The sequence below is a fragment of the Pteropus medius genome, unplaced genomic scaffold, assembly GCF_902729225.1.
Source record: "Pteropus medius unplaced genomic scaffold, Ma_sr-lr_union100, whole genome shotgun sequence".
NCBI classification, from domain to species: Eukaryota; Metazoa; Chordata; class Mammalia; order Chiroptera; family Pteropodidae; genus Pteropus; species Pteropus medius.
The window spans coordinates 3,092,558-3,109,356 of NW_024344436.1; the positions used below are offsets into that span (position 1 = coordinate 3,092,558).

At 36.2% G+C, this 16,799-nt stretch overlaps 1 protein-coding gene and 1 non-coding gene across 5 annotated transcripts in view; both read right to left on the reverse strand.

The window, feature by feature from the left end:
- FAM118B (family with sequence similarity 118 member B) overlaps positions 1–16,799 on the reverse strand; it is a 45,168-nt gene that overhangs the window by 5,738 nt on the left and 22,631 nt on the right. For all 4 annotated transcript variants that reach the window (XM_039872748.1, XM_039872746.1, XM_039872749.1 and 1 more), the window contains 4 exons: positions 15,765–15,857; positions 11,007–11,259; positions 2,720–2,947; positions 20–148 (listed from right to left, as the gene is read on the reverse strand). In XM_039872748.1, coding sequence (XP_039728682.1) covers positions 20–148; positions 2,720–2,947; positions 11,007–11,259; positions 15,765–15,850 — 696 coding nt within the window. In that variant the 5' untranslated portion in view covers positions 15,851–15,857. The remainder of the gene's footprint in view (positions 1–19; positions 149–2,719; positions 2,948–11,006; positions 11,260–15,764; positions 15,858–16,799) is intronic.
- Positions 16,056–16,174, reverse strand: LOC120610557 (5S ribosomal RNA). Its single transcript, XR_005654952.1, has one exon. It is a non-coding gene; the product is annotated as a 5S ribosomal RNA (ribosomal RNA).

A 16,799-nucleotide genomic window follows, 5' to 3' on the forward strand; every position in this document is an offset into this window, starting at 1 on the left:
CAAGATCGGCATCACTCACCATAACTTCAGTATTCCTGAGCACATTCTGATAGCCAGCAGGATGAAGGACGATGCCACTAGGGTTGGTGTAGACCCCATGGATGTGTAACACGCTCAGCTTCCTCTTCTCCTGAGCCCACTCTAGGACCTGCACAACACAAATATAGCTCACTCAGGTTGGCATGGCTGAGCACTTGCTTCAAGGTCCCAGTGGGTAAGAGGACTAGGCTTCTGACATAACTCTCCAGCTTCATGATATCACAGAGCAAGAATGTAAATCTCGATGTGGCCTCCCTTTCCATTTCAGACATGACTGTTAGTACTGATGGCAGCCAAGTCTGGTGATTTCTCTTTGAAAGTTAGAATCAAAAATTAGAATTTGTCATCATTTGCAGAAACAACAGGGACTCTTTCTATTGGTGACATACATGAGAACTATGATGTCCTGTTTCAGTAACAATCCTCAAGATATCAAGCCTGTACCCATGCCTTTGTGTAGTCCCTTTTCACACTCACTCCAGGTTTTGGCCACATGGCTTGCTTTAGCCAATGGGGCATTAACAAACACAACACAAGCAGAAGCTTCAAAGAGTCTGGCACAACGAGTCTTATTTCTCTTTTGCTGCTTTTGGAACTAAGCTACCATGTGAAGGAGCCTGGGCTAGCCTGCTAAAGATGTAGGGTCCAGACAACTGCCTGAACCAACAGACATGGAAGTGAGGCCATCTTGGAACACTCAGCCATGCTTTGGCCACCAGAAGATTGCGGCCATGGGGGTAATCACGATACAGCAGAACAGCAGCCTGCTGAGCCCAGCTCAAATCACTAATTCATATCATCGTGGGCAAATGAAATGTTGTTTTAAGCCACAAAGTTTCAAGGTAGTTTCTTGTGTAGCAACTGATAAGCAATAAAAGAATCACTCCAGTCACCTCTGAGTTACCTAAAGGATATCAAAGAAGAACAGTCATTTAGATGACAATGGTAACAATAGCCACCTGAATTCCATAGTTTCATTTTCCTCAAGGACTTGAGACAATATACATTTATTTGTATAACATTCTAGAGAAATAAAGTATGAATTAGGAAAAATAGTCAAGAGGCACAGAGACTTAGAATTTGAATACTACTAGGCCCCATTCTGACTATCAGTCAGTGGCTTTAACAAGTAAACTTCAATATTGCCCTTAATGTGGACTAAAAATACAAAGCAAATCTCGAGGCCCCAGGATGGAAATGAGAAGAAAAATGTCAAGTCTGACAGATACCCTTAACTTTGGAAAGGCCTGATGCTTCTGACGCTGGTCAGGGTCTTTGGAGATTTTATCAGAGACAGCATGGATACTGGTCCTAGCCATTAATTTCTGAATTTCATTCAATCATTCATTAATTCAAAAAAATATATATTTACTAAGCACCTACTATGCACCAGGTACTATCTTAGACATTAAGGTAAGAAAGGCTGACATGGTACCTGGTTAGGTGGGAGCTGCCATTCCAGTGGGGCAAATAGCCAGAAAACAAACCAAGATAAACAATGAAAGTCACAGTAAGGGCTATGAAAGAAATGGACAAAGATGTAAGGGTGGGTCCCTCTTAAATATGATGGTCAGAGAAGGCCTCTCACAGGAGGTGACAGTTCAGATTTAATAGGTGAAGAAAGAGCTGGCCATACAAAGCATGGGGTAGAAGGTGGAAAACATTCCAGCCAGAGAAAAATCAATCTTCATGGCACCATTTCTAAATTTGATTTCCTTTTAAAACCTGGCTTTGAGGTCAGCAAAATTACAAGAGTGGTATCACAGCTACTCCTTTAGCAGAAGCAGTACTGTGCTGATGAAAGCCAGTGGTGAATCTCTTGCCTATCCAAACTCTATTTAGCTGGGCTCTTAATTTGGACACAGAGGCAGGCTCCTGGGAAAACAAAGTATAGAAGGAAAATTATAAAAACTACAGAGCAGGACAAATAAGACCTGGTGGTGACTCACAATCTATTTTCTTTTTTCTTCACTCATTATGTCTTTGACATCTTTTTATGGCAATGAAAACATTTTTCCTTTTATGGCTTCCCCGTATTTCAATCAATACATGTTGGTATAGCTATAGAATTTCCTATTGGTGCTCGATTTCAAATTACAAACTCAGGTGACCATTCTAATAAAGCCTCATTTCTTTAGTTGACATAGATCAACATCTATAATTCAATATTATGGTAGATAGCTTAGGTATAGTATAGCCTACAATAAAAAAAAAAGTCTGCTGAGGCTTTCACTGATTAACCTCAGCCCAGCTATCACCTGGCCTGAAAGTTGCTCTTCCAGACATCATAAAGTGTTTTCATACATTTCCAGATGGAGCTGGCATAAAGAATATATTCTAAGAGAGAATTCTAAATCAGTATTACACCCACCTGATATTATCAGATGTTCAAGAGACCTAATACTTCAATTGACTTCTTATAGTCTTGCTTTAAAATTGAGTGAAATTGTCAAAACTCACAGAACTGAACACTTTTAAGATCTGTGTATTTTACTGTATATTGATTTTTATCTCAAAAAAGAAAAAGGAAAAAGGATGAAAATCTAATAAGCAGGGACAAGAATCTTCCTTTCTATCTCTATGTAAATATCAGCACTGCACAATGTCCCAACTAAAAAACTCTGTCCAATAAAGATACAATCCACTAGCCTTAAGAAGTGACTAATTCTTTACATTTTACCTTTTTCTCATCAGTAAGGTCAAGGGATTCAAGTTGTTTTCCCTGATCTGCTGCATACAGTTCCAGCAGATTGTCAAAGTTTGTAGTCAATACCAGGGCTCCATTTTCCATCAGGTGGAGAACTGACTGCAGCAGCTGTTTTCCAGAGTCTTCCATCTTTGATTCCAAGTCATCAAATACTTCATATAAACAGTCCTTGAAAAACGTGGACCGAACATTACTAGTACGCTGCGGAGAGATTTGAAAGAAAAATTGATGCTATGTGTTTTGGTAGGTCATTTGTCTTAATTACAGTAATAGTGAATTTTTGAAGAATACTTTGTACTTAAAATAGGGGTAATATATTGTCTACTTCGCAGGGTTGGTTATAAGGAAAACAGGATGATACATGCCAAGTGCCTAGAATAATGCCTAGCACAAAGCAAGTGATCAGCACTATGACATCACATGCAAACAAGTACAAGCTCTCTAAATGAGCATTTTTATAGAATGAAGAAAATGGGCACAGCCGAGAGATGTTAAGTCACTACCAGGACTAAAGGAAAAAGCATAGCACCAACTACCCTCTAATTAGGACTCAGATAAGAAGACAATGTGTGCTTTCATAAATCTTTAACTAAGGAATAACTAAGAAAACACACTTTTAGCACTTCTTTTTCTAATCCTACTCACTTTTAACAGATGCTTTTTGATTTAGATGCTTATGCTATGGATGCTTATGGGAAAACTGCTTACCCTCTGTTTCTTCCCTTGCATAATTCAGCAATTTCTGCACAGGTTTGGTAGGAAGAATACTTAGTATTTAATAAAGGCTATCAAAAATCTGCATTTTGCAACTGTTAAAAATTTCAAGCACTAGTCAGTTCTAAACAGTCTTACTTCTTTTTTATTTGGTCCTCCCCACCCCAGACTCCTATTTCTTAACATATGGTTTATCTAAATAACTGCTTTCCCAGATTCATTTTAAATATATGTAAACATCTCTGAGGACTAACCTCAGTGGGCAGTTGGCTTTAAAACTTAAAAGAAAAAGTGGCCTCTGGGACAAAAGGAATCTGAAAGGGTAAGTAACTATAATGCACTATAATATCTGATTCCTAACCTATTCCTGCAATACCATTTCATAATATCAGAACAAGAATTCGTTCTTAAAGGCCCCAATATTTCCCATTCAAACCCTATGTAACTGTACTTAGCTGCTAGATAATAGATAATTAGCTCATTCTATTGTTCCTCAAAGTGGTCCCCCCACTTTCCTGGTTTCCTTTGTACATCTTTCTAATAGAGCAATGCTCAGATAAAGATCTGTTTCCAGAGATCCATGGAAGCAGATTCATAAAACACTCTTCATCTGCCAAATTCTTTTTGTAATTTTTCGAAGTGTTTTATAAAATTACCAATTCTTCAGGCCTACCAAATAAACAGTAAATATTTTCGCATAGAAAAATCAGAGCAGAAGTGATACAGTATCTCTGTCTGATGGTGACACATTGTTTCATGCTACATCTACTACTAAACAGGCTTCTCACTGTACCCTGTTGTCGGGGGAATCAAAGATTCTTTTTCCCTGCTAAATACATGGTATGGCCCATGATTTATGTGGCTAAGAATGTGGGCATTCTCATTTTACCTAAAGGCATAAATAATTCCATCACATATTTATAGCCCATTGGCAACCATCAGGGGACTCTAATACTTAATAAATGGAATGAATAATCTGATCAGAAATAGTGAAGAATTTATAACCTCAGTTAATGAATTTCACTATATACAAGAGTCAACTACTATTGAATATTAGGCACTTTTCTAGATTTGTTATACAGTGCCTCTTTAATGTCTATCAAAATTAAAACCCATTTACCCCACAATTTTAAAATTCTATTCTGGCAATAAATCCCACGGATATAATTGCAAACAACTGAAATGACATATACAAGGTTATCACTGCTCTGTTATCTATAACAGCAAAAAACTAAAAACAAGTCAAGTACCCATATACAGGAGACCAGTAAGGAAAGACCTCCAGGATATAAGGTTAAATAAAACAAACAAGGTGCAGAACAGTGTGTCTAGAATGCTACCTGTTGATATGGGGGATGAAGGTAGTGAGGTGAGAAAACATACAGTCCTATAGACATGTTTTTGCAAAGAAAAAAAAGGAGCACTGGAAGGATACTCAAAAAGCTATTAAGAGTAGTGACCTATGGGGGGTGAGTCTGGGAAGAGGAGGCAGACAAAGACATGAGTGGGAGTGAGATGTTGTGATGTACATAAACCGTTTTAGATCATTTTGATTTCGGCAATGTGTGTAAACAGTATCTACTCCAAAAATACAAGCAAAATTAAGTTTAAAAATAAATGAAGAATATGGTTATTTTCAGAATGCCCTTGTTATGTTTTATAACTTCATTTTGTACTCTGATTCATATATACAATTATTTAACACTATATTCCAACACCAGTTTAATCATTATGCACAGATAAAAATGCCTGGGTATACAATCAGCTAATCATGGGTGTGGAATATTTTCTTGCTTCTCAGAAAAGAAGTACAAAAGATTAAAGCCTGGAAATAAATGTCATGAGGCGCTTATTTTAGCTGTCAGTCCTATTTCTTTTAAATTTCACATTGTGCAGATCAACACAGAAAGGAAGGAAAGAGGCTTCTGTAGCTGCACTAAGCATTTTTCTCTCTCGAAGCAGGTGACCCTAGAACTAAATTTCCCACCGGAGGCCTCTCTAAATCAAGACAAAGGAATGAAAACAAACAAGGAAGTTCCACGGTCAAAAGGAAATGCCGACCTCCCACACAACTCCCACACAACTCGCACAAACATTTTCTCATTCGTTTCAGTGAACTGAATCCAATGCTGCTTCATTTCCTTCCATCTACTCTGTAACTCTCATCGTTCTGATCCCACATACAGTACAAACAAAAACAATCCTGACTCTTTTACTGAGGTTACATTTATGGCACATTTACTGTGTGCTGGACACCTTATATGCATTCTTCACAAAACCACATGAGGTAAGTAGTATTATTCCAGTTTTATAAGTGCCAAAATAGACTGAGAAGTTAAGGGATTTGCCAGGGTCTCGGTGCATTTAAATGGCAGTCTTTCTGATTCTGAATGCTATCTGCCTTAAATGACAATGTCATCTCCCTACTATAAGAAACTGGCTCAGTAGACGGGTCTGTTAACACTGCCAACTGCTGTTGTTATTCTTTTCTTTTCTTAAATATGGACATTTTCAAATATACACAAAAGTAAAATAAGAGGATTTAAAAAAAAAAAACCATGCACTTATCATCACTTTGAACAATGATCACACATGGCCAATCTTGTGTAACCTAAAACTCTCCATCCACAACATCCCTCCTACCTTCACTGAATTTTTCTAAAGCAATTCCCAGGCATTATATCATTTCATTCAGATACTCCAATAGGTACCCTAAAAGATAAGGACTCCCTTTTACATAAAAAAACAAACCTTAAAATATGCAATACTATTAGCTCCCTAATATAAAATACTCAAATAATGTTTAAATTTCCTCCAAATGCCTCTCTTGTAAAGCCTTTGGGTTGCCTGTATTTTTTTCTTACATATCCTCTACTGGAATGTTTCTCAAAACCCAGCCTACAGACCTCCTGGATCCCGAAGATTCTTTAAGGAGTCTGCAGAGTCAAATTATTTTCATAGTAATATTATGGTGATATTTGTCTTTTAAATCGTTTTTCTAAATGCATTGACAGTGCAAAGGCAATGGTGGGTAAAACTGCTGGTACCTTATGTGAACAAATAAGAGGCAATAAACCTGGCAAGCTCAGGGGGGTCACATGGCAGGCCTGACAAGCTCAGTGACAAAAAAGTAACCACACAGGATGGTCTGATCACAAATTCCTTACTGGACAGGTAATAGTGGGTAGTGAAGTTCCAGGCCTATAGCTTCCTTAGCATAAGTCGATCTTTACGTTAAGTTAGCTCTGCCCATTGTTCTTAGGCATTAAGGATAACGTATCTTTGAAATATCAAAGTAATTTTCTTTTCCTACCCATCAAAAGCACAACCGAAGGCACAACAGCTGGCACCTGAGCATAAGGCCACAGAACCCTCATTGTTAAATTGTTCTCCACATACTCTCTGTGCTCTAAATGTTTAACTATCGTGTGTACCCCACAATGTAAAAGTATGTGTTTCTCCATTTTGCTTTTTATCCAATCCTAGAAATTTTCCCTCTGTGTTTTCTTCTGCCTCCTTAACCTACCACCAATAGATTTCATGCATCTTCCTCATGAATCCTCCTTTGATTCTAATGTATAAAATAAGCTGCAAAACTGCCATTCTCCAAGAGAGCATTTGAGATCTTGCTCCCTGGCATCTGTTGCCAGTTTGGCTCAAATAAATTCATAAAAATTCTCTACAGGTTTGGACATTTCTTATGTCAACATTAGCTTGAATAAGATAGTGAACCAAACTGTGCTAGTAATCATTGTATTCTTCATTACCAAAGATTTTTTTTTTTTGGTAAGAAAAAGATTCCAGTTTCACTTAAGAATGTCCTTAATGAAGCAGTAAAAATTTATTGTATTAAATCTTGACTCTTGAATACATGTCCTTTTAATATTCTGTGTGAAGAAACAAGAAATATGCACAAAGCACTTCTGTATACTGGAGTATGATGGTTGTCTTGAGGCAAAACACTAGTGTGATTATTTGAATTGTAAGCTGAACCAGCCACCTGTTTTTTAATCAAACATCATTTTTATTTGAAAGAGGGACTGATAAACTTCGGATATTCAGATTTGGGTAGTCTCAGGCATTTTTCCAAAAATGAATGAGGGAGCCTGTCATTCTGAGGAAAACAACTATTGACTGCTACCATTGTTGCCAATGATGAAATCTGAGCTTTCAAACAAAAATCAGCATTAGAAAACTTTTTTTAGCTACCATGAGCTTGACAGCTTCCAGATACCTTTTTGTGAAGAGACTGGTGATATTAATGCATACAGTTTTTTCGATTGTGTAGTTAAGTGTGTCAACATCTGGAACGTATGTATAACTCAGTGAACCAATATTTTCCAAATGACCAATGCATAATGTTACAAAATCATGCATGGGTAAAAGATTCATTCAAAGTGTAAGATGGATCAATAAATTTTATTTAATGCATCAGAATGGGAAGAGTTTGAATTCCATATTACCATTAATATGCATATGATTTGATCTCAGATTCAATATTGCTATTAAACTTTAGGAAGCCACCACTTACTGAATTTTTGGTACAGTATGGACAAAGAATATTTACAATTAACTAAAAAGATTTAAAATACTTTTCTTTTCCAACTATGTATCTGAGGCCAGATTTTTTTCATATACTTAAACCAAACCAACACAAACATAACAGACTATATAAAGCAGATAAGAGAATCCAGCTGTCTTCTACTAAGCCAGAAACTGAAGAGATTTCCAAAAATGTGAAACAATAAAGCTCTTCTCATGAATTTATTTTTGTTTCGAAAAATAGAATCATTTTTCATAAACATATATGTTAACATATAATAGGTTTATTGTTTTAAAATAAATATTTATAAAATTTCTATTTTAATTTTTAATACAGTGAATACTGATAGGTATACCTCAATAAACTAAAGCTGTTTGAGATTCTCAATAATTTTTTAGAGTCTAATGGAATCTTGAGACCAAAAAGTTTAATAATTGCTACTCTACTGGAACTGACACTACTCCAAAATTACACTTCAAAAGTTAATAACAAATCATCATCTGCAGATAGTGACTCCAATTTGATATGTGTGGTTGATATACATTTACTGACACTGACTTTAAATCTTCTCATTACTTTAAATCGTAACTAACCCAAACTAGCAAAACCATGTTGTGTATTTTCAGGAGACCCTTTGAATGGATTAGTGAGGGCTGCAGCCAAGATAATAGGGTGGCATAGCAACGCTGCAGGTCCTAGTTTAAAATAACACTACTTTTACTGGTCTAATACAGTACTCTTTTTCCCCATGAGCTTGTTTTTTTTGCAGAAAAATAACATTTTTATTAATAAACTGGCTAACACACCTCTTTAATGCTTTTCTCTTACATTTTTTGGCTATATTCTCTTGAATTACCTTTTATATGACAATTTTGTAATTTTTGGATATTAAAAAATACATGTTTTCTTTCTTTTTTGCTCTTGAGTGTACTTTATCAGATAGTAAAAAGCCTCTCACTTTCTATTGATTAGTGTTTGAATCATATACCTTTTCCATCCTTTTAATTTTTAACAGCTTTCTTGAGATATAATTCACATAACATACAATTTACAATTTAATGTGTACAAGTCAATAATAATTTGTAGATTCATAGATATGTGCAGCTGTCATCACGGTCAATTTTAAAACATTTTCATCAAAAAGAAACCCCAAACCCTTTAACTATCACCCTTCTACTCTCCATCCCTGTTCCAGCCTTGGGTATCTGTCTGTCTCTAACAGACTTCCCTGTTCTGGATATTTCCTATGAATGAAATCATCTAATATGTTGTCTTTTATGACCGGCTTCCACTTAGCATAATGTTTTAAAGGTTCATTCATGATACAGCATGTATCGGTACTTAATTCCTTGTTATTGTCAAGTAATATTCTATTGTATGAATATGCCACATTTTGTCTATCCATTTGACAACTGATGGACATCTGGGTTATTTCCACCTTTTGGCTATTAAGAGTAATGCTATAAATATTCATTTGTAAGTTGTCATATGAACATATGTCTTCATTTCACTTGGGTATCTATCTAGAAGTGGAACTGCTGGGTCATATGATAACTTTATATGTAACTGTTTGAGGAACTGCCACACTGTTTTCCACACTGCACCGTTTCACATTCCCAGCGGTGCATGAAGGTTCCAAGTTCCCTATACCCTTGCAAGACTCATTAACCGACTTTTTGATTCTAGCCATCCTAATGGTATCTCATATGGTTTTGATGTGCATTTTTCAAATTACTAATGGTGTTAAGCACCTTTTCATGTGTTTATTGGCCATTTGCATATCTTCTTGGAAAAATGTCTATGCAAATGATTTGCTATTTTTAAATTGGATTATTGGCCTTTTTATTGTTAAGTTGTAACAGTTCTTTATATAGTCAGTCTGGATACAACCTTCTCAGATACATGAACTGCTAATATTTTCTCCCATTCTGGGGCTGTCTTTTCATGTTCTTGATAGTCTTCTTACAGCCTAACAGTTTTTAATTTTGGTGAAGTACAATTCACCTATTTTTTACTTTGTGGCACGTGCTTTTTGTGTCATGTTTTAAAAATCACTGCTAGATCCAAGGTCATGAAGCTTTAAGCCTTTGTTTTCTAAGAGTTTTATGGTTTTAGCTCTCCTATTTAAGACTTTAATCTATTTTGGGTTAATTTTGTATATGGTATGAGGTAGAGGTCCCATAAGCTCTTTAGAGCCTATTAGTTCTTTACATTCTTCTAGGTTAGTAACAACTTATCCCAACTAAGGACAAGAAAGTGAAAAGAGGAAGTAAAAGGCCCTGAGTTTCTGAAATAAGTCATGAACTGGAAGGAAATTTATTTTAAATACCTGTCTTTTAGGCTAACTCTTAATGATACTTCTTTCCTACAGGCTATAGGGCCAGGGCAGAGGAGAATAATACTGATAATGAACTTTTAAGGAATAAGAGTTATAGATATATATTTTAAGGTGCACTTGACTTATTAAGATTTAGAACATACTTTGGTTACTCTATTATTCCCAAAAATTTCTTAAGTAAATCCTGATTTTTAAGACATTTTTAAGGCAAAACAAGACAAAGAAGCCCTTAGCTATTAGGAAACCAGTATCCAACTCAGTTCGACAAAGCAAGACAAAGTTCCTTATAAATATTTTGAGTGATTGACTTTAAAAGGAACATTAAAAACTTGTGTTGCTTCATCCATAAAATGATAAGAATTACCTGTAATCTTTCTGAGGTTCTCTAAAAGGCATGGATGCTAATGAACACAGCTTTATAGCAGTGAGTACAGAAAAAAGTAATCCAAAATATAGCTATAGTGGAACAGTGGTCTCATTTTTGTACACATAAAGGCCTTATCATCATCACCATCATCACACACAGAAATGGTGTCAAGGTAACTACCCTAAATAGGTCCATAAACAGATATTTTATGGAAGAGGCAAATGTGATGCAAATCTACAAGATTACATTCAGTGTGCATGTGATGTTTTTAGGAAATTTCAAATGGCAGAATACTCACAGGAGAGAGTTTCTGGATAAGGTCATGGGCAACATGGACAAGATTCTTGTCCTCATGGAGACACTTCTGAAATTTTTTACTCTCCTCATCTTCTAGAAGATCAAAATCAATGGCAGCATCCAGTAAGGCTTGAATTAACCCCTTCCAGGATTTCAGGGCTGGAACCTGAGGTGCAACTGCAGCACTAATGCCTGTTCCAATCACCAGCACGAGTTCCCGTGGCTTCTTACTTTTTAAGCTTGGAAGCAGCTTCCTGAAAAAGTCCAACAAATGAGAGGATGGGGAACATCCAGCAGATATGAGGCACATGAAAAGACTGTCTAAAACCATGGTGTTCAGCTATAACTTTTATAGCTGCAAAGATGACAAATGCCAGTTTGTGACACCTCTCCAAAGCAGCTTAAGCAAAAAGACCAGAATATCATGCCAATGCTTGCTGAAAAACAAAGTAATAAACCTATTTCAGTAATCCTAAAAAGCAATCTTAAAATTAGATTTCTCTCCTTCCCAGTCCTCTCAATTTAAGAAAACCCACTAATATTATGAAAAGGTCCAATTATATTATAGCTCAGATGAATTTTGCTGTTATGTTTTAAATCAATATTAAATTACAAAGAACATGTTTGATTTGAATTCCTGAGAAAACAAAACCCCATACAAATTATATTGCTATTGTTGAGAAACAAAAGGAGATGAAAAAAGGCCAATAAAAAATGTAAGCCCAACCTAAGAGCTCATAAATAGATGACTGTATAAAAATGTGGTAGATATATACAATGGAATATTACTCAGCTATAAAAGAAAAAGAAAGAATGAAATCTTACCATTCACAACAACATGATGGACCTAGAGGGTATGATGCTAAGTGAAATAAGTCGGACAGAGAAAGACAAAGACCATATGATTTCACTTACATGCGGAATCTAAAGAACAACAACAAAAAAAGCCGAACAAAACAGAAACAGACTCACAGATACAGAGAACAAACTGGTGGTTGCCAGATGGGAGGGGGGTTGGAAGGCTGGGTGAGAAAGGTGAAGGGATTAAGAAGTACACACAGGTAGTTACAAAACAGCCACAGGGCTGTAAAGTACAGCATAGAGAATATAGTCAATAATATTGTAATGGCTATGTATGATGCCAGGTGGGTACTAGACTAATCCAAGGGATCGCTTCATAAATTATATGAATGTCTAACCATTTTGCTGTACACCTGAAACTAAGATGAAATAATGTTAAATGTCAACTCTAATTGGAAAAAAAAGTCAAATTTAACTTGTTTCCTAAGTTTATAGAACTAGCAGCTTAAACCTGTTAAAGAAACTCATTTTTGTACCTTTCCAATGCCCCAACTTTGACCTAAATATGTGTTTCACATTCTGGGGGGGAAAAAAAAAAGTTAGCCCAAATTTGGTGATTATTAAGATAAAGTTGAACATGACTAAAATTGAGCGAGACAGTCAAACATGGGAACAAGTCTGCCTTCGGTTTGTTCCAGATATCCTCAGACCAAAAAGAAACAAAAAGTGGCCAAGAGAATTCTAATAACACAGGAGCCTCACAAACTCAAAAAAACAAAGAAAATATTCAACAGATATGACAGAAAGTGAAAAACGTTCCTTTCTTAGCAGAATAAACACAGAGTTCTGTGCCAAAGTTCCTATGTGAGACAGCATGAGCACAAGATTTTGTGTTTCGGTTCCTCACCCCACTTCATTATGGAGACTATAATAAAATCTGTTTGAAATTATTTAATTTTTGCTGATGGCATGTTTTTCCCCCCGAAATTGCCTTTCTCAACCCTATGTCCAAATCATAAAATGAAGAGACACAGGATCAGCATTTTGGCATACTCCAGGGACAAACAGTGCTTCTAGCCTTGGGAAACTTGGCTTTGGGAAAACCACCTCTAGAACTGCCTTCCCTACTCCCAATTCCTACATTCAGTCATTCAACACAGATGAAAAATTTATCAAGTACCAGATACTACAAGAGATATTAGTGATATAGTTATGAACAAAATGGAGTTCCTAATCTCAAAAGTTTAGTCTACAGGAAAAGACTAATAGATATTAGTAGCAAATGAAAAATGAGTTTCAGTTCAAGGGAATTGAGATAGTGAAGCATAAACGAATGTAAACCCCCAAATTTCTAAGATTCACAAAAAAACTAAATAGTGGTTAAGTCTGAGGATTGGGGAGAAAAAGGATTTTTACTTTTCACTTGATTGTGCTGTACTATTTGAATTTTTTTTTACCTCATACATTATTAGAGATTTGACCTAATTTAAGATTTCCAGTTAAAAAGGAAAAATTTACAGTTGTGTTTCATTCCGGTTCTTCCTAAAACCCTAATTTTTTTTTAGAAGGCATAAAGTAGAAATTTAGAATTCATAAAGTAGAACAGGAAAAGATAATAGCACACAACAGAGGTCCACTCAGTTTTAGAAATTGTAGTCTACAGCCATGCCACCCTGAATATGCCCGATCTCATCTGATCTTGGAAGCTAAGCAGAGTCGGGCCTGGTTAGTACTTGGATGGGAGACTACCTAGGAAGAGCATGAAAAAAAAGAAAAAAGAAATTGTAATCTGTAGAACCTTTGGACTGTTCAGGTACATCAGAAGGTGGAGGGGCAGGTAGGCCCCAAATAGTCAAATTCACTGCAAGGTTATACTAAGCTGTTAGAACTCTAAGACTGGAGGCTTGCCTTCCAGAAAGGCTGAATCAGAGGATTCTCAATTTGAGAACACTGTGCACAGCTCAGGAAGGGGGATTAAGTAAAAGTCTGTATAAGACTCTCCCCTGGCCCCTTCCCCCAGAAGACTCCTGCACACTCACAGTCAAGCTTATACTTGAACTCCATCCCCCACCCGGTCAGGAGATGGGAGGATTCCTCTTTGGCAAAAATGACCAGCATGAGAGAAAAGACTCCCAGATGCTGACAGGTGGCAGTCCCTCAGATGTACAACCTGTCCCATGTTTGAGATCCACAGTGAAGGCCATCAGCAACCAAGCCCCTTACGCACACAGATTCTCCAATTGGCTTTTCAGGGTTTTCTCTTAAATGTGAGCAGACAAATAAGGGTCACCTTACATTTGGGCAAAGCCCCCAACCTAAGAGTTTAACCAAAGTACCAGATAGAATGGAACTTGGAGGAAACAAGAGACAAAAGAAAGAAAAACTGAAAACAATGACATCTTCATATAGATTTTTAAAAAAAGGTATCTATGAAACATGAATGGATGCTATAAAAAAGGGATGGGCAAACAAAAAGATTTCTTGAAAATTAAAAATATAACTGAAATAAAAAATTCACAAGGTTGGAAAGTAAAACTGAAAAAAATCTCTGAAAAAGTAGGATTATAAAAACGCAAGTGATAGAAAAATGTAAGAAAATTAGAGACTTAATCCAGAAAGTCCGACATCTGACTACTGAGTTCTATAAAGACAGAATAGAGAAAAACTGTAACGAAAATTCAGATAAGTAACAACAAAATTTCTCTAAAATGAAATTATTAGTAGCCAGCTTGAAAGATCACTCGATAACTAGATTCATATGAAGATACATCACTGTGAAATTTCAGGTTACTGGGAATAAAATAACCATCCTTACAACCTTCTAATGAGAAAAAGTAAGAGGTCATGTAATACAAAGGGCTGAGAATCAGAAGAGAGTGGCTATTTTGGCAGGAACACTTAGACATTAGCAGAGAATGAGCACTGACTTCATACCACTAAGGAGAACAACTACATATCCCAAATTCTATACTCAACCAAATCATCAAATAAATGTAAGAGTATGATAAAGATATTTTCAAATGTCTCCAAAAACTTTTCTCCTATGCATCCTTACTGAGGAAGTTAATGTGACATTCTTTAGCAAAATGAAGGAGTACACCAAAAAAGAAGACAGGAAATCCAGGAAACAAGATCCAACACAAGAGAGACGTAAAAGGAATTCTTAGGGCGATGGAAAAGGAAAACAGTAAAATCAGCAATGTAGCAGCCAGAGAGCAACTTGTCCAGAGCAGAGCACAGTCCAGAGGAAGAATCCATAAAACAAATGTAACTAGTACATCAGTGATCTGTGTCAGCACATCTAGGAGGCTGACTCTTCTGTCACAGAGTTTAAAGATAAATTGATAGGTACACAAAAAACAAAGCGAACCAAAAAAAAAAAAAAAAGAGAGAGAGACAATTTTTAATAACTTGGAGGGAAAAATAGACAAAAAAAGAAATGTAATAACACATTAGTCTCATCCGTGAGTACTATTTATCATAAAATATACATATTAAAAACTGATTTAATAAAAGATGTGATCTAAAACACACTTGGGGAGCTGTGGGGAGTATGTATGGTATGTGTTAGGGGAGCAAGTGGGGGAGGATCCGTGAGAACAAGCTTAATCTTTATCTTCCATAATTGGAAATAGATAAAACCAAAACACTAAAATATAGCAGTACACATGCTGCATTTTAAAATATGGATGTAAATATTAGAGAAACATAAAAAAAAGTTGAAAATGAAAAGTGTCTGAGGAGGGAGGCATTATGAACCCTGAAGTACTGATTTGTAAAATTACATACATTTGTGACCTTGAAAAAAAATAAAAATTAAAACCAAAAAAGAAATGATTTAATTTTCATATAAAGGTCCATTTTAATTAGTGAAAACAACTGGGATGTAGGGGGCAAGTTTGTCATCTACCATTAATGGTACTGTACTATGCTCCTCAGACTCCCTTCCCCTGTTTACCTGGGCTTTTTGGTGGGGGGTGCGCCATCATTGAAGAATCCAAAAATCTTGTCTATATCAGAGGCCTGGCTCCCTGTAGAAGCCATCCAGTTTCTAAAATAGATTAAACACCATGGACCACAATTAGATCTGTAAAGTGTATCATTCAAAATAGTGCCACACATTAAACAGTTTTAATTAAGCTGTACATCTTATTTTTTATTTTTAAAAAATTTTTTAGGTCAACCTTTGGTTGACCTCACAGATTGCAAGGACCTTGACAGTTTACAATCTCTTATTTTTTATTTTTTATACCTATAGCACCTGGTCTTCCTAGGTGGTCTCCCATCCAAGTACTAACCAGGCCCGACCCTGCTTAGCTTCCGAGATCAGACGGGATCGGGCTTGTTCAGGGTGGCATGGCCATAGAGTAAGCTATACATCTTAAAGGTGTTTAAAGGTATCCCCTGCTTAACAGAAGTCCATTAATTAATGAGCGACCCAAACTTAAGGAATAAAATTCATCTAAAAGAAAGTAACCTCAAAATTATGACTTTGGTGCTTCATACTGCTGCCTTGCTTCTGTTCCCACAGGCTGTCTCCCCACCCCATCCTACACCCCACCAAAAACAAAAACAAAAAACAAAACAAAACAAAACAATGTCAGCTCATATCAATTAGTGGCCATCATTTCGTGAAGCCTAAGAAATACCTGTTATTTCCCTGAGACAGGCTTGGGGAAGACACAGGGGACAAAACAATCCACAGATAAGTGTGCTAATAGCCCCCAAATGATCTATTTACTATCAGCTAAAAAAAAAAATCACTGGGTCAAGAACAATCAATATTCATTTGCTGATTGTTAAGACATTCCTTGTTGCTGGACAACTATGTCCTCATAGGCAGTGAGACATGTCTCTCTAGCTAAACACAGAGTGATAAATGGGAAGGGTATTATCAAGCAAAGATACAGGAAAAATGACCAATTATGTTCAGGTGATGAGATAACTAGCAAAAGTAAAAATATTACTCTGAATTAGATGAAACCTATAAAGA